The following is a 20,232-nucleotide window of genomic DNA, read 5'->3' as shown; positions in this document are numbered from 1 at the left end:
AGGATGTTGCAAGGCCCAGAAAATATAAAGGACCTTAAAAAAGGAATTAGGCAAAGTCTCAGAGATGGTGTCAGTCGAGGAAAAAACATGCTCTTCTCTTAGGGGACTTGGGAGCAAAGGTAGGGAGAGATGAAGCCAGAGCACTTTGCTTTTTGTGATAGCCCTTGCCTGCAATGTTTTACAGGTACTGCTGCGCTGGAAGAAGACGCTCAGATCCTGAAGGTGATCGAGGCATACTGTACTGGGGCAGGCTTCCAGCAAGCTCTCAGCTCAGGTGGGCACACAACCAGGTTATTTAGTTCTCACTCTGCCTGCAAAGCTGATAACCCCTCCGGGAAAAACAAAACAGATGGTTGCATCATACAGCAACGAGACTCATGCTAGGAAACTATGTGGTGTTCAATCTTCAAGATAAGGGAGCTTCATTTACCCGGTGGTTTAGTTGCCATTGTTTTTCTTCTAAACACAGAGAATGAAGCAGGTAGGAGGGCACATGAGACACATCTATTTCACCAGCACTTGTTAGGAATTAAGCAAACCTTGTCAGTACCTGTGGCTGTCAGCACTGAAAACCTGATGGTAATCTCAGGTTGCATGTAGCTTTAGAAAGGAAGCATGAATATTATCTCTCAATCAGCTGCGTGTTTAAGAACAAGCTGCTTCATAAGAACCTATCTAAGATCTTCAGCTCTGGAAATATAACTATCTATCATTGCTGGTGAGATGTCAAATTGAATCACTGAACTATCAAATAATGGTACACTTAAAAAATGGAGGGCATGTTTCTTCTGAGAGCTCTTGACCCTAATCAAATTATTTTATTTATAAGTCATGATGTAGCTTTAGATGCAATGAGCACTCTTGAAAACTTCCCACTTGCCGCTTTAGCCCCAGGGTAGTGGTCCGTAAAAGGCCACGTGTAACTGTGGCAGAGAGCTGGTGGCTGCTGGAGCCCCCGTGTCCCCAGCCTGCCCCAGGCTCTGGAGGAGCAGGGAGACTGAGGGCTGCTGTCTCCAGAGCAGCATAGGCATCAGAGAAAGTTTCCCTTTTTCTTCCTGATGAGTAATTCTTGTACACAGGCTCCCGCAAAGACTCCATCCCCCAAGTCCTTCTTCCTGAGGAAGAGAAAATCATCATAGAGGAAACAAGAAGCAACGGCCAGACTGTCATGGAGGAAAAGTAAGTGTGGCTGCTCCCCACTTGCAGATTCCCTTGTTGCTTTTTGGAAGGACATAAAAAATTAACGCACTTTCCTTCTGCATCTCTGCAGAGGAGCAGGGCTGGTGTCACCGTCTGCTGCCTTAGTCCTGGTGAGAACCACTGGGCTATTTCAGTGGCTGTTTTGTCTCTTTTGAAGAACAGTTGCCTTCCCAGCTGCTCTGATGTGGCTGTAGCCCTCTGGGACTCTGCGTGCTGGGTCCCATTGAGTCCCAGAGCTCACCCAAATGTAGCTAATGGGGTCAGGGAGGACAGAACCAAACAAATGGCTTTTTTTTTTTATAAAATTACTGACATACTGGGCCACTGTTACCCCTTGGGAGCCTGTCTGGCACCCTGGCTGTGAGTGCTCCCAGCCTGTTATACAGCTTCAGTGTCTGGCTGACCACACCGATCCACTCCTTTTCTAATCCAGACAGCACATTCCTTTAACTTTTTTTTTTTTTCAGCATAACCTCAAGGAATCAAGGCCATTTTACAAAAGATGCTCAGGCATTTCCAGTTTTAAAGTCATTGTTATTTATTGCAGTAGCATAAACAAGGAAGCCAAAGCCACAGACCTTTGTTGATAACTTAAAGATAGCAGAACAATTGTTTTTCTTGAGTTTTTGAGAAAAAAGCCCTGAATCTTGGACCAGTGGCCTATAAATGCTCCTGGACTGTGTTTCCAGAGGTCTCTCACAGCCAGCATGGATAGCAGCAGCCTGATGCTTGCAAAACAGAAGCTGGAAGCACCTTCCCCATCAGCGCCTCACTCACAAGAGCTCCCCTGCTAGTGCTGTTTTGCTGCACTCCAGCTCTTTTTATTTACTTATTGTTCTGCATTTCTTTTTGCAGGAGCCTTGTTGACACAGTTTATGCACTGAAAGATGAAGTCAAAGAACTGAAGCAGGTAATTTAAGTGGGATTGTTTTTGCTGGGAGCCAGGCTGTACAGAGTCATTGTCTTTGGTCGGTGCCCAGGAAAAGTCTCACCGATGCTGGCCCAATCCTGCAACTCCCTGACTCAGCGTTAGTTTTCTTCTGGTTTAGCTCCCTGACTCAGCTCACCACGCAGTCCCTTGAGCTTCAGGGCCAGGAGGAGGGAAGGAGCAGTTGGTCTGTGTGGTAGCGTGAAACTTTCCCTCTACTCTAAAAAGCTCTTTCAACTTGATTGTTCATTTTATAGGGGTCTGGGGGATACTAATTCTTGTAGACTCAGAGGAAATACATTGTCCTCCTGCCAGCCTCAAACCTGGAGGTGGGAGAGACCATCTCAGGAGAACAGGGTCCTCCAACCCAGGCTAAAATCAGTTTTCTTCCTGTTCAAAGTCACTGGGACTTTCATGGAGATTTGTAAGGGAATAGTGGTCTACTTGAGCAGATCAAACCACAGGTAACCCATGTTTATCCTTGCAAGCTGGCATGTTCAGCCTCCCTGGTATTTCATCTCCTCTGAGCCAGCAGGCAGCCAGGTGGGTGGAAGTACCGCATTGCATAAAGTGCACTAACTGCATCTTTATTCCTTTATTTTTCACCTTGCAGGAGAACAAAAGGATGAAACAGTGTTTGGAGGAAGAGCTTAAATCTAGGAAGGACCTAGAGAAGCTGGTTAGAAGGCTGCTGAAGCAGACAGATGAGTGTGGCCGGGAGGACACGGGGCGCAAGTCGTCCCTGATTGCCTGAATTTGGGAAGAAGCTGCTGGCAGTGGTGTGTGACCTCAGGTGTTTTTTGGGAAGCGGAACTGGATCTTTTGCCTCTTCTTGCTCCTTGTTTTGTTGGTTTTGGAGATTTTGTTACCAAAAAAAAAAAAAAAGGTCATAGAGAAAAAAATAGTTTTTCTTCCATCCAATAAGGAAATCAACCAGAAACAATCAATCACAGCTAAACCAGTAAGCAAGCGGTCCATGATTCACAATTCATCTGCAGCAACTAATACCTCATCGTACCTGCTACCGGGAGCAAATACAAACTCTGCTGATGATTGCCGCTCACAAAGGGTTTGGCAGCAGTTTCCTAGAGGAAGCTTAAGCACTTTTTAATGCTTTCATTCTTTTCAAAAGCACCGGTACCTATTTATTGAATGAAAACATTATTGAGGTGGCATTGAGCAGAAACCAAAAAAGCACCATGCTCCTCTTTTTAGATAATCACAAATGGGGAAGCTTTTCCCATCTACCTTCTTTTTCCGCCACCCATTAGTTGACTGTAGCGAACTAGAGCCCAGCAATACTGTGGTTCCCATGTGGCCTTGATACTGATTAAAATGTGCAATTACCATGAAGACATTTGAACTCTTTGGGGAAGTCAGATCAGATCCGGAGCACCTGTCAGAGCACATGGGAAGGTCTGTTGCCCAGTACAGCTCGCGATTAGCACAACAGGTAACTGCTCTGCCCCTCCATCCCTTTTCTTATGCATGACCTATAACTCCTACCCCTGGCTTTGTTTTCACATTGAGTTGTCCACGTATCGTATGAGTTTATAGTTTTGCTGTGCTTCCCCTTGCAGGACATGCTTTTTCTCTGTATGAAATGTAAATGCTGCTTGACAACAAAAGAACCCCCAAACGTGCTGGTTCCCCCCTCCTTCTACCCACATTAGGGTCTCTGTCGCTCCTTCCCAAAGGCTGGGAACGTAGCCAATGGCTGCTTCTCCCCCTGTCACCCAAAGGGGCTTTCTGATAGGAAAAAGGAACTTTCTTTTGTGATAGAAAAGGCATTTGACAAGAGCTGGAACGTTCCTGGGGCAAGGATGTGCAACACCCTTCCAGATCCCTGCACAGCTCCTCGACCACAGCACACGGGCAACATGCATATGTATTGGCTATCTTCATCTTATTCGGTGTTACACCCTAGTTTAGAACTGATGTTTTTTCCTTCCTTCCTTAGCAGCATTATAAAACTAGCCTTTTGTTAAAGTAAATAAGTCTGACGTATATCACAGGGCAACGTGGTCCCAGGGTGTGCAGACACACCACAGCTCATTACAGTCACACCATTACATTGATCATGAAGGACATCATAGAGGCAATAATTACAACTCTCTCCTTGCAATTAAAATTTAGCCAGAGCATAGCAAATGGTGTTTGGGGAGAGCTAGACTCCAAAACACAAGGAGTGTAAGAAGAAACCCTCCTTAAATCTAAGTTGTTTCTAGGACAAAACAAGTCTTTTTTTGCTCTGGCTACGTTTACCATCCCCAGAGCATCCCAGCCGGGAGGCAGCTCTCCACATCCCCACGCAGGCACAAAGCTGAGCGATTTGGGCACCAGTCAAGCCGTACTGTGCTGGCTAATTGTTTTCCAGGATAATGACCTTTGCTGCTGTTCTGGGAACACTGTGCCCAGACACCCCATCACCATCTGGTCCTGCTACCTGCCCGAAGCTGGGCTGGGGACCAGGCTGGTGACATGCAGCCAGTGCAAGGAAGCAAACCAAGGGCCATATACACACCAGGGAGAGGGCAGAAATGTTTCCTCCCTGTCCCTCTGGTTTAGTTGAAACCCGTGCCGTGTACATATGCATGTTTGTAAGATGTAGTGTGATGGAGGACACACTGGGACTTCTTGGATTTGTCAAGAGCTAGAAGCCAAAAAAAGACAAGAAAATAAAATAAAAAGGAAAAGAAGCCATGCCGGATGGTCAGCAATGTTTCCGTATTTACTTTGTTTACAGTGCTTTGTAAATAGGTTCCAGTGAGTCTGTCTTTAGATGGATGTGTCAGCTGCCTTCCAATTTATCTTTGTCATGTAGGTTTATTTACTGTAACTACTTATGCAAGTTCAACTTTTCTAACATGTTTTTATTTTGAACAGTTTTTTAATTGACATTTTCAACAAATAAAGAAGGATTAAAAAAAACCCAAAAACACAACATCACTTCTTAGCTCTCAGTTCTGCTTCCTTTGTTCCCACCACCACAAAAGCAAAGCCAGTGCTTGCACTGGGCATCTCCCATTTGCTCAAAATGCTTGTGGCTGCCTCATCCACCCTTTGACTTACTGGATGCTGGCAGGGATACTGGTGTGAATGGTGATGCTGGCACTTGGGTTGTTGCTCCCACCATCACCCAGACCTGCAGCAAGGAAGGGCACCTGGTCCCAGGGGAAAGAGATGCATTTTCTGTCCCTCAAGCCCCACTTGCACGCTGCTAACGAGGGTGCTTTATGGAGAACAAGCTGCTCTCCACTGCACCGGCAGGTTGCTGCAGATAAGTGACTTCCTGCCACTTTGAGCTTTAATTTTTTTAATTTTTTTTTGTTGTTGTTAGTGCATGTTGGTTTTTTTTCTGGAGATTAGGTGTGGTGACAGGATTTCCTTTGGTCTACCGCTTGGACAAGACCTCTCCTGCACGCTGGTATTTTTAACTCTTTGGTAGAGACACGCTGCGCTCTTGACCTGCAGCCACAGTGGGACGATCAAGGGCAGGAGAGACAGACCCTGTTCTCCCTCCCCAAACACAGCGGTTGGAGCGGAGAAAAAAAAAAAAAAAAAAACGTGAAAGAGAAACACTGTCCTGGGGCATGTTGTGGAAAAAACACTGAAAGGCTGTACCCAGACTTGAGCACCCAGAGCCTGCGCTGGGCAGAAGAGCGAGAAGGAGGCACCCCAGGCTCATTTTGGAGGGAGCATCTCCACTCCCAGGTCCACATGAGGCCAGATCCAGGCCTTAACCACAGACCCTCCATCCTGCTCTTCTGCTGAATATGGGGTCTCTTCATCCCCCTCTCTTACACCAGCTCCCAAACGGCATCTTTGCATGACCCAACTCCAAAGCAGGCACCACCAGCATCCTCCAAGCAATGGAGTTTGGGTACAGATGACCATCAATGTGGATCAATGGGGAAAAAACGAACCAACCAACACAAACACACACACAACAAATAAACCACACACAAGACAAACAAAGCCCCCACACAACCAAAAAAAAAAAAATCACAACAACAGCAGAATACCAAAACAACAGCTTAATCTGTGCAGCCCAAACCATTGCTGCAGCTGGGGATGCGCTGGATGTGCCCGTTCGTGGTGGGCTGATCCCACCGACCACCCCAGCGTGACACTGCTCCGCAGCACCAGAGCCCCCAAACCAAAATGGGGGGAGAAGTCTCCCTTGCCCCCAGGCAGGGGTGCATGCAATGGGTTTAGCTTCCTAGAAGAGATGGAGACCCTGCCCTGACCAGGGGAAAGGGCTGTCGCCAAGCAAGGGGTGCTGTGGTGAGGCTGGCACCAAGGCACGCAGTGCCTAACTGGGAAGGGGGATCAAAAAAAGAAGAAAAAAAAAAAAAAAGTAGCACACAGAGCTGCTAAGAGAGGCTCGTCACCCGAGTGGCCACCATGTACAGCCATGCAGCATGTGGACAGCCATCCTCCAGACCCTGCTGCCTGTCAGCCCTGAGCTCAGCGGCACGAGCTGGAAAAATCCCAATTGGAAACTGGCATCCCAATTGTTTTTGAGGGGGAAAAAGCTAAAAAACCAACCAAACAAACAAAAACCAAAACAAAAGAAAAAAACCACCAAAACAAAAAAACAAACACAAACAAACCACCAAAAAACAACAACAACCAAAAAAAAAAATATATATACATATTTCTCGGTGAGCTCAGTGTGTCTCGAGCCATGCAGACAACCATGCTGCTGCTTGCTCCTGCCGCTGCCCATCGTACCTGTCCTGCTGGTGTTCCCCACATACTCGCAACCCCGTCATCCCCTTCTCCCTTCTTTACTCAGAACAACAAAAATCGGTTCAGAAACCATAAAATCCATAGCTCAAGGCCCCACGTCAAGGGAAAAATCAATGTATTGACGACCTTCAAACTTTCCATGGGGAGAGGAAACCTGCGCCCGCCACAGCAGCGGGCAGGGGCCGGGGAGGAGAACAAAGCTGCTCGGGAGAAGGCCACAGCTGGATGGTAGCAGTCGCATCTCCTCCCACACACCACCTCACATCTGAATCCCACGGGCTATTTTTGGCAAGCAAAGAAACAGAGGCAAGAAACAAAAGCCCCAGGAAAGGCAGCAGCACGGGCAGGGGCTGGGCGAGGCAGCAGTTGGCATCTGCTGCTCTCGCTGCAGAAATTATTAAGTTAGTTTATGCCTATTTTTTTTCTCCCTTCTTTAATTGTTTCTCCCAAGCACACAGGAAAATCTATTTCTCCATATGATTTGCAGCTTTTGGATCCCCTCTCAGTGATTTGGGCCAGGGATCACAGCCCAGCCCAAACCGTCCAGCAGGTGCTCCTAACCACCAAAGCTGGGGGGCTGCGGGCATTTCAAGGCTGTGCACTGATCATGATTTCCCCTCACCTGTGACAAACAGCATTTCTACTCCTGAAGGTTTGGGGCACCTGAGAATGGCCACATGCTCTCCTCTCCATGCACACACTCCCAGGCAGCTTTTTCCCTTTTCTCAGACCATGCTGGTTTCCATAGTCTTTGGTTTCTTCTGTGGCTCCCACCTGCACTTCCACCACAGCCAGGTACCTCCATGTCCCCTGCAGAGATTTGGGGCTGTCCAGCCACACCAGTTCTCCCTCCGCAAGCTCAGCCCACAGAGGCTGGCTGGGTTTTTGCAGGGACCCACACAAGGTAGCGACCGCCCAGCTCATACCACCCCACACACAGCAGTCACAGGATCCCACCTTGTGCAGTATCCATCCCTCTGCTCCAAAGTTGAGATGTCCCTGCAGGCTCTGTGACCTCAGGGCAGTCAGGGGTAGTCCTCTTCCAGCCAGCTGTCCTAAATCCCCTTAAATTAGCCCCCACCCCTCCGCTCCACAGCTGTGCTGGGGCTCCAGCCCTGGTGCCTTGCTGCCTTCCCAGGGCAGGGAGTGGTCTTGCTCCTTCTTCCAGCCAAAATGCTTCCAGCACTGCCTGCCTTAGGAGACTGAGGGGTGACCTCATCGATGTTTATAAATATATAAAGGGTGGGTGTCACGAGGATGGAGCCAGGCTCTTCTCAGTGACAACCAACAGTAAGACAAGGGGTAATGGGTTCAAGCTGGAACACAAGAGGTTCCACTTAAATTGGAGAAGAAACTTCTTCTCAGTCAGGGTGACAGAGCCCTGGAACAGGCTGCCCAGAGAAGTTCTGGAGTCTCCTCTGGAGACATTCAAAACCCGCCTGGACACCTTCCTGTGTAACCTCATCTGGGTGTTCCTGCTCCGGCGGGGGGATTGGACTGGATGAGCTTTTGAGGTCCCTTCCAATCCCGAACATTCTGTGATTCTGTGATTCTGTGATTCTGTGCCTCTGGCACCCCAACATGCCCCAAGGAGTGGGGTGGGATGGCTGCCCCCAGAGGCTTTTGGAACTGGCTGTGCCCACTGTGTCCCCCAGTGCCACCCCACTGCCCTCTCACTCCCTGGACCCCAAGCGGGACACCGGGAAATCCCAGCCCAGGGCTGAGAAGAGTGAGCAGCGTTCAAAGCCTACAAAGCATTCTACCCCTTAATTCATAAACTGTATTGGTTGTACAGTGACAGTGGATGAAACCTCACACTCAGGAAGGGGGAACCATGAGAGTTGAAATATGTAGCAAAACACAGCTACGGCCACGCACAGTCCCCCGGCATGTAGCCCCTCTCTTAAACAAATGTAAGATGGTTTTAGTTAAATAAATTGTTATTATATACGGCGTCAGGCAAAAGTGGTCGAAGTTAGGCAGTTTTGGAGAACAGCCAACAATTACATATTAAATTATAGTAAAACCAGACTTACTCTGAGCTCTCCTCTACTGAGTTTGGGAAGGGAGCCATTCCAGGCACCCAGCACTGCAATGAGCTGTGCAAAGACTGCCCCGTCCATCCACTCGGTTACTGTGTTAGGGCCAGACCTGCAGCCTCCAGCCAAGCAAACTGTAAGGATTTTCCCAAATCTGAAAGCTCTTCCACTTGCAAACCTGTTGTCTTCCAAACTTTTGCACTCTGACAAGTGTGACCTGTATAAGCAAATGCTCCAGGCTTGCCACCTTCAGCAGCTTTAGATGCTTTTAAAATAAGCTGCATCAACATCCTTGTGCCCTGTTGTTGCTCAGCTCACCTTCAATGCAGGCCAAGCTGCAGAAGAGGGCTGGGGAGAGCCCAGGGTGCAGTGTCGTGCCCAAAAGGGGGTCCTGCCCATCTGCACAGTCCTGCTCTCCTGGAGCTCCAAGAAAAGTGCTGCTGTGGGCACATCCTCACTGAGGACAGCCAGAAGATGCTCTGTACAAGCACCTTGGAGGGCTTGGGAAGAAGCAGTTGGTTCCACCACCCCCATGCTTTCCTGGTCCTTCTCCTAGGGTAGGAGTGGTCTCAGGAGAGGAGGCAGGTCCAGATTTGGTGGTGGTGGCCAGTGCCCTTTCCACAGAGGAGTGAAATGGTTCACAGGCAGAGGGTTGTACACCTGCACTGGTGGGAGGAGGAAAATCCAGCAAGAGGGTTTGGAACACCGAGAGCAGAGCACTGCTGATGACTTACACATACTCTGGCTTGAAAGCAGCAGTGCCTCCTCAGCCACTCATCACCCCTCTGATGCGGGGTGATTATCACTGGGTGTGAAACCCAGCCAAGGCCATGTCACCCTAAGCAAGAAGGCTAGTTGAGTTTTGTAGACAGGCATGGGTGGAAAAAAGGGGGTTCTCAAGGTAAAACAGACAGTTATGGTGGCAATGATGCATCACCAGCAGCTAGCACGTAAGGACAGCACTTGCCTGATTGATTCATTTAGAGGAGACGTTCCTAAGCCTTTGAATGTTTTTCCACTGATGTTTTGTAAGCAGATTGGTATGGGAGATATGTACGAACCTAGCTTGGCTGGAGCACCCTGAGCCATCCTACGTTGTTAGGAAAGAGACGTTGAACATACAGTTTGCTAAATAAAGCTCTTGTGACGTAACGGGGACCTGCACCCTGTCAGGCATGTCGGGCATGGCGGACCCAGACACACAACAGCAGCATGTACCAAACTGTTGGCAATGAAAGAAAAAAGCAAAGTGCAAACAACAATAGCTTCGAACTTTGTTCCATTTGTGTTCTCAAGGCCCCTTGGCCCTCATTAATAAATAACAAAATATACAAATTAAGAAACATGAAAGCCAAAGAGGCGGAGGAACATAAATACGGGAAACAGGGAAAGCCACTTTGCTCAACAAAGTCGGGCTGGATCCCCAGCTTGGGGCAGCCCCCTCCTCACTACAGCTTGAAGATGCCGAAGTAGTTGCTGCCATGGTTGTAGTTCACTCGTGTTGAGTCTGTCACATTGACAAAGACCATGTCGCCTTCCCGGAGCTCGAAGATGCCTCCTACCCGGATGGACTGGAGGTCACAGTGAGCCTTGGAGGTGCTGTGTGTGTCTAGTCCCTTCAGCAAGAGCCGGTCCTCTTCCACGGGGAGATACAAATAAATATAGAGGGTGAAGGGTGCTGAAGTCACTGCCTTGGTGCAGAAGCTGACTTGGGAGTAGATGTAGTAGAGCCCTGCTTCCTTCACCTTCAGCTTCCCCTCCTGGTAGGATATCGAGTTGTTGTTCATGGGGCCGTACATTGTCGTCTTCCACTCTAGCACTACAGGGGAAAAGCAAGGCAGATGAGCTGGGAGAAGGAGACATGCAGTTTGGCAGGCTGATTTTGGGGGGACACCCCACAGACATCTGGTGTCACAGCCTCTGTCTGCTGTGGAGTGCGGGAATGTGTCCTACCCACCCCAGGACATCATCCCCAGCCCGGGGAAGCAGGGTCCCCTTCCATGAGGCCAGGACCTGTTTAACCCATGTTTCTGGTCCCTGGCCTTGACACTCTTGAATTGATTATGTGAGGGGAGGAGCATTTTGCTTCCTTCATCCAACCAAGTGGAAATGGTGGAGGATTGCACACCGTTACCACCACAGGCCAAACACCCTCATGTCCACCCCTGTAGGGTTGCTATCTCCATGGCCCTCTGAGCCCTCAGAGCGCTGCCAAATCGCACTGCATCTCCTGTCTTCAGAGGAACCCATCCCAGCTTTTCCAGACTGGGTGCTGCCTTTCCTCCAAAGTCCCTCTTCCACTTGGCCTCTAGAGAAAGAGAGACTTTGCCAAGAAAGCGCAAAAATGATTGTCTCAGAGTATTGGTCCCTGGCAGGGTGGAGTGCTGGAAGGGTTTTGCATGGCACGTGCTGCCTCCCACTACTATGACACCTGCCCATGCAGATCTGCTGCTGGCGTGGCTTTTGGAACACTGTTGGTGTCATCGGAGTCACTCATGAACACACGCTCCCACTGGAGCCAGCACTGGTAAGTCAATACAAGACCAGGACGCTGTGGTCATGGGGACTCAGCTCAGCCACGACCTCTGGGAGGGATTTTGGACCTCTGCCTTCCCCAGCCTACAGACATTTGCAAGAACATCAGAGGTGAGCAACCCAGCTCCGTGAGGAATAACTGGTTTGACTGTCCCAGCCCAGAGTGCTAGTCCCCATAGTGGGGTGGCACGGGTGGTCCTAGGGGCACCCGGCAGCCCGTGGTCCCTGCTCATGCATCCCATGGGGACATTTCCTCTGTGCCCAACTGCCAAGGCGCAGAGCTGAGCTCCAGGCAGCTTCCCCTCTGGGCAATTTCAACCTGCTCTATAGGCTCAACAAGCACTTAAGGAAGGAGTTTTAAAATGCAGCGAGTTTCTCACTCCTTTGATCTTATCTAACACTAAGCTTTCCACAAGTAGACTGAGCTCTGGGTGAAATGCTGCGTCAGAGATGAAAAGAGCGGTTGCTGATTACTGGCATTTACTCCAGAATTAAATCAAAAGTGCTAAAATTGTGAAATCCTTCCCAGATTGAGAGATTCACTTCGCAAGCTCTTACTTGTTTCAGTAATCCTTGCTCTTGCGGGATGTCCCTGGGCTAAGGCTATGCTGGGGGACAGAGCTGCGAGAGCAACCACGGTCTGCGCAGAGGGATGCACATATGCAAATGGACTCACGTGCGTTTCTCAAACCTAACATAGTCATGACTGTGAAGAAGTGCAGCTTGCCTAAATCAGTTTGGAGCTATCTATGTTGCGACTGTAAAGTCATCAGTCAGCCCATATTGCTACCAGAACCACTACAGGTGAGAAGATTATTAGATCAGCAGACAGAATATTCTACCAGAGCCCTACTGCAGCAGCCACCCCAGCAAGACATGGCCAGGAGAGCAAAAGCATTACACTTTGAATCCAAAAGAAAAGTGAGAGGTTGGTTCCCTTAAATATGAAGAGAGTTTTCTGCTCATAAAAAACACTGTAATGATTAAGCCATTGTGGTGCGTATCCACGAAGGCAAGTATAAGGCTACTGAGGATGGCCAGCGTGGGAAGCGTGTGGCACAGGTGCGTGTGGTGACATGACCACTGAGAGGTTTGCTGTGCCCTGGGGACACACTTTCATGCAGGAGTTGTGTTGTCCTGTCCCTGTCTTTACAGAGCTATGGGGCAGGACTGCAGGGTCCGTCCAGGGGATGTACACTGGCTCTCTGGCAAGGCAGTGCCAAGTGGGTCTGTCTTACCTGAGACTCTCTTCTTGTTCTCCTGAATTGCCAAGTGGGCTGCAATCGGCTGCCTCTTCTCCACTGTAATTTGGAAAGGCTGGTGTTACCAATGTCTTGGCACCCGCTGTCCCTCCCTGGCACAGCTCCTCTGCAGGGACCGCAGCACCTCCCACCCTTGATATTTCTCTATGGGCCAAATCCAGCTCAGAGACACAGTCTCCAGAGTTCCCCCAGCTTTGAGTGAGGCAGGACCTCAGCAAAGATCCTCAGTTGCCTTCAGGATGGAGCTTCTGAGAGAGAAAGCCCGTGGAGGAGCCTGTGCCACCTCGCCCACCATGGGAGCAGGACCTGGATGTGCCTGTCCCTTACCTGCCACAGACGTCACATTCTTTTGCGTTGGATGGGGATGCTCACGGTGCTCCTGGCCTGCAACGCAAAAAGGCCACAGACTTAATTTTGGATTCATTTTCATCAACTTCAGGCAATGTGGCAGCCAGGGCCACCTGCCCTGGTGAGACAGCCATGCCCAGTGCCCCCATCTGCCAGCCCCATGCCATGCACAGTCCTACCCCCATGGGGATGCTCCAAACCCTGACCCCGTCCCCTGTCCCCAAGCCGTGCCCTGCGGCATCAGCAGTCTGGTGTAGCGTGAAGGAAACCCCTTCCCAGGCCAAGCTGCTCCTCCTGCCCCCAGCAAGCCACGGGTGCACTGGTGGCACCAGGAGACTCACCTCTCTGCATTTCAAACTTGGGTGGCCCCTTGCTGTCGCCTCCATCCTGAAACAATAGCAAACATATATGGGTTTGGTTTTGTTTTTAACATGTACAAATCAATGATTTTGAAAGCTTCTGTGTAAAGAATGCTCTGGTCACTGCTCAGGTTGGTGCTGTTTGGCCCCAACAGCCCTGCCAGCTCTTGGCAGGGGGTGCCCAAAGCCGCAGAGCCCTCCCCATTACTTTCCCCAGCACCACATATGGCCATGGTCTTACCGGCTGTTTGCAGCAGGTGGTTTGTAGGGTTTACGAACTTAAATTTTATGCAATTAAAATGATGTAATAGGGAAAGTTATTTGAAAAAAAATTAAAAGACACAAACAAAACCCCCTCTACTTTTAATTTAAAGCCATATTGAAGACACCATGCTGTAGATGCCGCCCAGCAAGCTGGGCACATCCTTGGCCCTACAAGAGGGGGATTTTTAGGAGTGCTGAGCAGGGCCCATCTCAGACACAATTTTCTGCTGTCGGAAGCCTGAAGGTTTAGCTGAGACTTTTGATGTCATCGGGCACTGACAGCGAGGCAGAAAGGTCCCTCTGGCCAGCACAGCCCCTCCTAAACAGTGAATTCAAGGGGCTGAGCAGGCTGAGAGCACCTCGTCCCTGGCTGGGCAGCCCTCAGCCACTCCAGGAGGACATTGTAGTGCAGGCTGGCTCTTTTGCACCCAAATGTGAGGAGCTGCTGCATCGTCTGGAGATGCCATCCTTGAGCCCCTGGGGTGGCATTTGCACAGCATCCTCCTGCTGCTGGCTGGCTGCTGGGAGCCATGTCAGCTGGCCCAAACCTTACACCATCATCGATACCTGGGAAAAGTGGCCATGAAAGTGCTCCCAGCAGCAGGTGCCCACAAGCATCCTCATAGCCACCTGGACAGGGTCAGAGCAAGGCACCAGACAGCAGAAAATCAACATTTTTCAGACTGGGATTGAGCACAGAGCCAGGGTGTGTGCAGCTCCATCCCTCCCACCACAAGCCCTGAGCACCCCTTGGTATGCCGCAGCTGGATGTTCTCTGACCAAGACGTTTAGAGAAAAAAATGGATGAGATTTTTCAGTTATATCAATATGATGTAAATATATAGTGCTAAAAAGAATACAGTGTAAAAAAGGGCATATGTTAGGCAGCCCCAAGATAAAGGACACCCATGGCTTTAAAATAAAGCTTGAGGTGAAGCTCTGTGTGTACCTGGGAGCCCCCCTCCGCCTTCAGCAGGGTCTTTATCTGCCTAACAGCAATGTACCTTGCACTGAAGGTCCTGGAAACCCTTTAAAATCTTTTCACAGTCCAACAATGTCGACTTCTGACCTTCTGCTGTCTGACATTTCTGTACTTTCCTCAGGAAGATGTAATCTTCATTTAAGCTCAGCACCTCTTCCATCTGCCGGCAGGAGAGAGAAGAGAGGATGAATGGGATGTTAGCGGGAAACATGCACCAGCCGGTACCAGAGCCCTGCTGTATCCCTGCCAGCGATAAATCAGAGCCTGGAAAACTCAGCGTTGGTTGCTCAGCATCAGGATGATCCTAGCAGACACACTGCGGGTACCCAGTGCTCCCACAGAATCTGCACCTGCATCCACCGGGAACGGCACCCGCAAGGCTGACCCTGGTTGGCAACACTGGATGGGAGGAGGGTTGCTCACGATCCCATTCCTATTTTCTACCACCTTGATAATGAATTTAAATTTCCCACTCTACTTTTTCCAGAAGGCAGGTGGCAAATATCCCCTCCGTCTGCATTTACAGACAGCAGCGCAGAAATCTCAGCAAGTGGCCCCGGCGGGCAGCTGGGATGCCCAATCAGCCCCGCACTGCTCTGGCCACGCAGGCTGGCTTTTCATGTTTTTTCAACTAGCTTAGTGACTAAAAGAGACACCGAGAGACCAAAATGATTTGTGAGTCGGGGCTGAATTCTGCCAAGAGCTTCAGGTTAAAAAAAGAGTGATAAAACTTTAGAAAGTTGAAAAAAAGAATAATTTACATATATATATATATATATATATAAAGATCGATTTTTGAAATGGCACCATTTTTTTTGAAAAAAAAAGGCTAAACAGTAAAGAGGAGTGCAGACAGACATGAGTACACACAGCCTGGCAGAGTGCTTGGTGCAGGCAGCGCTGGGATGGGTTTGAAGCCCTCTCGTGAGCTCTGAGGCAGCTGAAATCCTTCTGCCACCCATGACTGTGCTTCGGCTGCCCCTGATCATTTGCCACAGCCCCGTGCAGTCACGTTTCGCTGTGCTGGGGACCCACTACTCTCCACTTTGCCTCAGGCTGCAACCGCCATGCAACAAAGTCCCCTTCTGTCCCCCCGACTTTTAAGCCCCTCTAGCTCAGGATTGCTCTCCAACCCTTGAAGATCAGCAGTCGCCCACTTAAATTTCAATTTAAGTTGAGACAACACATTTAAAAATCAGTGACGATGATCTTATCTTTGTATCTGGTGAGAAGTCATTTTGGGTTTTAGACAAATTTCATTTCTTTAGCTGGTAGTCTTTGCTAGTTTGGAGGAAAGTAACTTCAGGTCGGTGATTTTAAGCATTGAGCGGTGAGACTGCAGTCATGGCAACCTCACAACCAGCTTTTCGGGTTTGGATTTTGTTAGTAAATATTGTCCTGTGTATGGGACAGGACTTCAAATATCGTGTAGCTTCAGAAAAAAAGACAAGGAACTAAGATCCACTCTTTTCTTCCCTAAACAGAAAGAGAGCATCTGAAGTGAGATGTTGGTAAAATTCATAATGCAAACACTAAAAAAAATTTCATTTCTGGACCCCCCTGACCTCACCATTAACGTTACAGGGCTGCCAAATGTTATGGCACCAGAAAAACCACCAAAAAGCCTAAAATAGCCACTTGTGTGTTTAAGCTACGCTCTCTTCTTCCGAAACTGGCCATCAGCTGCTATTAACAACTCCTATTGATTGATCCATTCTCATTTTGCTAATGAAGGGAACAGATCTCTTCCTCAGCACACATCTCAGTGGCAAACTAAAGCAGAAACGAGAACGTGGGTTTAATAAATGCCACTCCCGCATCCATCCAGTGGCCAGCATCACCTTCTACCATGTTCATCCTTTTGGTGAGCCTGTCTCATCACGGCTGAAGGTAAACCGCATTAGCAATCCAGCAGAGACAACCCTATTTCTGCACTTACCTTATCCATCTTCATGTGAAGATACAAACAGAAGAGTACAGTTCCAATTGTCTGTGCCACCATAAATACAGTGAGGAAGCCCATGAGCATTTTCATGGTGCCGGGTGAGGTGCCGCTGATGGGTCGGGGTGTCGCGGGGCTGTAAGTTTCGTTCATCCTCCGTGCACGTTGCTGAGGCTCCTCCAAATGCGCTGCTTGCAAGTAGCATGAGAACTGTTGCGCGAGCACCCGCTGCTCAAGGGATACAGGTTGCGGCAACCTACACTTCCTGGAAAAAACTGTTCGTAGTGGGTAGGTTTGTTCACTACCATGTCCCACAACAAAAAAGGTTGCTTAGACTTTCTTCTCTGGTGCACTTCCATGCTTTTTCCTACTGTTCTACCAGAAGCAGAGAGAGGTTCTTATTCCATATATTCATATTTGCCCCTGAAACATTCCAAACTGAGCCCTGGTGGTTTTTTCCTGCTGTGGATGAAAGTTTCATGACAAATTGTCTTCAAAGAAATGAAGACCATGAATACACAGACTGAGATGCTGAACAGCACTGTGGGCTGCCAGGGGCAAGGAAGCACTCGGAAATTTGATTGTTTCTTGAAAGGGGAAGAAAGGCTTTTTTCCCCTCTGTTTCCTTCGTGAGAAGGATGATTTTGCAGTGAAGACACTTGGCTGAGGCAAGTGGGTTTTGCTGGTTTCTGGCCTTCCCTTGTGCTCCCCATAAGTAAGGTAGGCTGGATGATGCTGGAGAAAGGACCAGCTCTGTGGGCACTGCAGCCCTAGTGTGGGCACAACTTTCACACTCATCAACAGATGGTGGGACTTTTGGTCTTGGTGCTTGGTCATCACTTTGGAGAGACAAGTTTTAAGCAGCTTTCTTGGTACCCTGCTGAGGTACTCACGCTGTACCCAAGGGCACAAGCCATCTCAGACCCTGTCCCCACTTAGTCATGTTACCTATATCTATATATTTGGGAATGAAAAGAGCTGTTGGGGTTGCTGGGCACTCCTGCCAGCTGCTGACCTCCCAGCATCACCTCCATGCAACTTTGGGCATCTCATGCCCCCTGTATGCCCCCACACCTCTCCAGCCAGCAGCATGGAGGCGAGGCCCTGTTCTTCAGGCATCCGACACTTGTGTGGCCAAGCACCACCGACAAAATCATTGAGGGTAAATGCAGAGGGGTCCTCACTGCTTACAAGGAGCCAGGCTTCCTTTTCTCCATGGAAAGAAGATAAATCTGTGTTTCTGTTGGGGTGCAGAGGAGGAGGGCTGTGAGGCTGTACTGTGAGGAGGGCCGGGACAATGGTTTGAAGGCAGCCACCAAGCCATCATGTAAAGTTGTTTTGAAAGCAGCATGCTAAAGGCGATGCTCTTATCAGATGCGCATGCAGCAAATATAGGGTTGGATCCTGCTGGAAGCACGGGGTGCTGAGCAGGGCGCTGCTCGCCAGCAGCCCCAGGAGAGGAGGGCACACAGCGCGTTGCCGCGGCTGCTCAGAGCCTTGCAGGATGGAGTCCAGCCTTCGCTTTTGCTATCTAACCACTCTCTCGCATCCTGTCCTGTGTGGTTAGGGTGCTCTGAGCTGCAGATGCAAAAGCTGGTAACAAAGCACAAGCATCTCTGCAAACAAATTAGCGTTTGACCTTGTCAGGTCAACACGTTCCTAAATATAGCATCCAAATCACAAGTGTGGGATGGCACCAGGGTCTTCATGGGCAGCAATTCAGTGGCTGGGCAGAGGACAGCCTGTGGCCAAGGCCCCAGCTGGTGCTCTGGAGTCGCATAACACCTCCCCTAACTGAGGGAGCTTTAGGATGGGACTTCCAGTCCCAGAGACAGCCCCCCAGTGTCACTTTTGCCTTCTAGAGAAGCAAGTGGCCCTGGGGTTCCTGCCCCTGGGTGCCCATGCCCCAAGGGCTGCCTTGCTCTACAGCTCGCTGGGGCTTCCCAGCACCCACAAGAGCATCCTCCTGGCAGCAGCTGGGGATGCAGGGAGTTGGGTGGCAAAAGGGGATCCCCTCAGCATCACTGGGTTTCGGACCCGATCCCTCGGGCTTGCAGACCTGCTGTGCGTGGGACCAAGCCCACACACAGCCTGGGGGCACTGCCAAGCCACTGCTTTTAGTCCTTTTCGTCTTAAAATTTGCTTTATCTTTGAAAAGGCTGGCCCTGGCCCCCTTGCAGGGCTTTGGTCTGACACCAAGCTCCTACACACCATGCCTGTCATGGTGAGCTTGCCACAAGTGAAAGGTCATACCATGGTGGACATGCCCAAGAAGACCCCACGTAGCTGAGGGCCATGAGGCCACAGGGGGAAGCAGCATCCGCTCCCCAAAGTCCTCACCCTGTGCCTCAGCCCCATAGCACTCACCAGCATTTTCCAGGGCTCTTCGGAGTTTTCTCTGAATTTGACACTCACATTTGGGGGAAGTCTCTACACGAGAAACAAAACGACATGAGAAGACATCACATAATACTTTCCCCGAATCCTGGGTGTCGGGACTGAGAGGCAGCTGATAACGTGTGAAACCACAGCAACGAGCGTTGCAGAGAGCAGCAAGGGAGGTTTTACACAGCTATTCCTGAGCCCTGGCTGCCCCTGGCAGACAAAACCTTTTCAAAGCTGTTTCTGGATAGCCACCCCTCACTATTTCGCTGAAATGAGAAGAATCTGTAAGTAAAATGCCGGAAAGACCAAGCACATAACCAACCCCATTGCATGCACCTTGCTGGGGAGGCCAGAGCTGGTGGCAGCCTCGGATGGGCTGCCAGGTTCAGTGAGGAGGATGGGGAAAGGCTCCGGTTTTGGGTACCCAGCACAAAACATCACCGGAGGGTTGGACATGTTATGCAGCAAACCAGGAAACTGAGAGTCACTAGTCACCAGCACCCTGATGGGAGAAACCGTTTGGAAAATATGACAGTGGGGATCCTGGCAGAGGTTCGTCAGCGTGGAGGGCAGGCTGGCGGTTCCTCTTCAGGAAATCATTGCTGCACATCGGCAATCCGACCCCTGGCTGCCCTGGCTCGTGAGCAGCAAGCCCTCAGGAGCTGCCTCCTCCACCCAGCACCACCAGGTCCTGTGGTTTCTCTGGCTCAAACCGGGAGTCGATGCCACTAGTGCCAGATCTTCCAGGAGGTGCCAACCGAGCTCTGGGGAAGTCAGAGCCCCATTGGGCCATCCCGTCACTGTTGCTGTTCAGAGCCGGGCAACCCAGAAGGACAGAGCTGCCGCAGGGTGTGCGGTGGTGTTGGCCCCTTTGGACATGCTCTATCTCTGCTTCACATGGATGGGAGGGATGTTGGGGAAGACTTAAAACCCATGTTACCCCATGCTAGGGCCAGGTAGCCTCATGGTGGAACGTCCTTGACTGCTTGGCTGCTGTAGAAACATGGGGGAGCATAGTAGAGGGGGACACGGCCTTTGGGAAAGAGAGGCAAGGTCCAGAGGGAGGATGGGCAACAGAGAGAGGACCCAACACCAGCGGCAAGAGTCTGCTTGCATGACATAACCCCAGGGAAGGTGAAGTCACACCTTTACCTGGTGATGAGCCCGTCACCAAGAAACCAACATGTTTTTTTTTCACCCCCTAAAACTCTCTGAACTTAACCATACCCATCT

The 20,232-nt window shown here is 50.0% G+C and overlaps 2 protein-coding genes across 4 annotated transcripts in view; one reads left to right on the top strand and one right to left on the bottom strand.

Annotated features, from left to right (window-relative positions):
* Positions 1-5,041, top strand: part of ARHGEF6 (Rac/Cdc42 guanine nucleotide exchange factor 6) — a 41,405-nt gene extending 36,364 nt beyond the window's left edge. For all 3 annotated transcript variants that reach the window (XM_065643292.1, XM_065643291.1, XM_065643290.1), the window contains 4 exons: positions 185-274; positions 1,080-1,179; positions 2,056-2,110; positions 2,742-5,041. In XM_065643292.1, coding sequence (XP_065499364.1) covers positions 185-274; positions 1,080-1,179; positions 2,056-2,110; positions 2,742-2,882 — 386 coding nt within the window. In that variant the 3' untranslated portion in view covers positions 2,883-5,041. The remainder of the gene's footprint in view (positions 1-184; positions 275-1,079; positions 1,180-2,055; positions 2,111-2,741) is intronic.
* Positions 5,042-10,370: 5,329 nt separating this feature from the next.
* Positions 10,371-16,767, bottom strand: CD40LG (CD40 ligand). Its single transcript, XM_065643516.1, has 6 exons — positions 16,612-16,767; positions 14,695-14,832; positions 13,409-13,454; positions 13,047-13,103; positions 12,696-12,758; positions 10,371-10,741 (listed from the first exon to the last, which is right to left on the bottom strand). Exons 1-6 carry the CDS (start codon positions 16,765-16,767, stop codon positions 10,371-10,373), a joined length of 831 nt encoding a protein of 276 aa, XP_065499588.1.
* Positions 16,768-20,232: the final 3,465 nt, after the last annotated feature.

Source organism: Caloenas nicobarica, chromosome 12 (genome assembly GCF_036013445.1).
Source record: "Caloenas nicobarica isolate bCalNic1 chromosome 12, bCalNic1.hap1, whole genome shotgun sequence".
Classification (NCBI taxonomy): domain Eukaryota; kingdom Metazoa; phylum Chordata; class Aves; order Columbiformes; family Columbidae; genus Caloenas; species Caloenas nicobarica.
The sequence above is the reverse complement of the archived record's forward strand: the minus strand, read 5'-3'. Positions and strand labels throughout refer to the sequence as shown.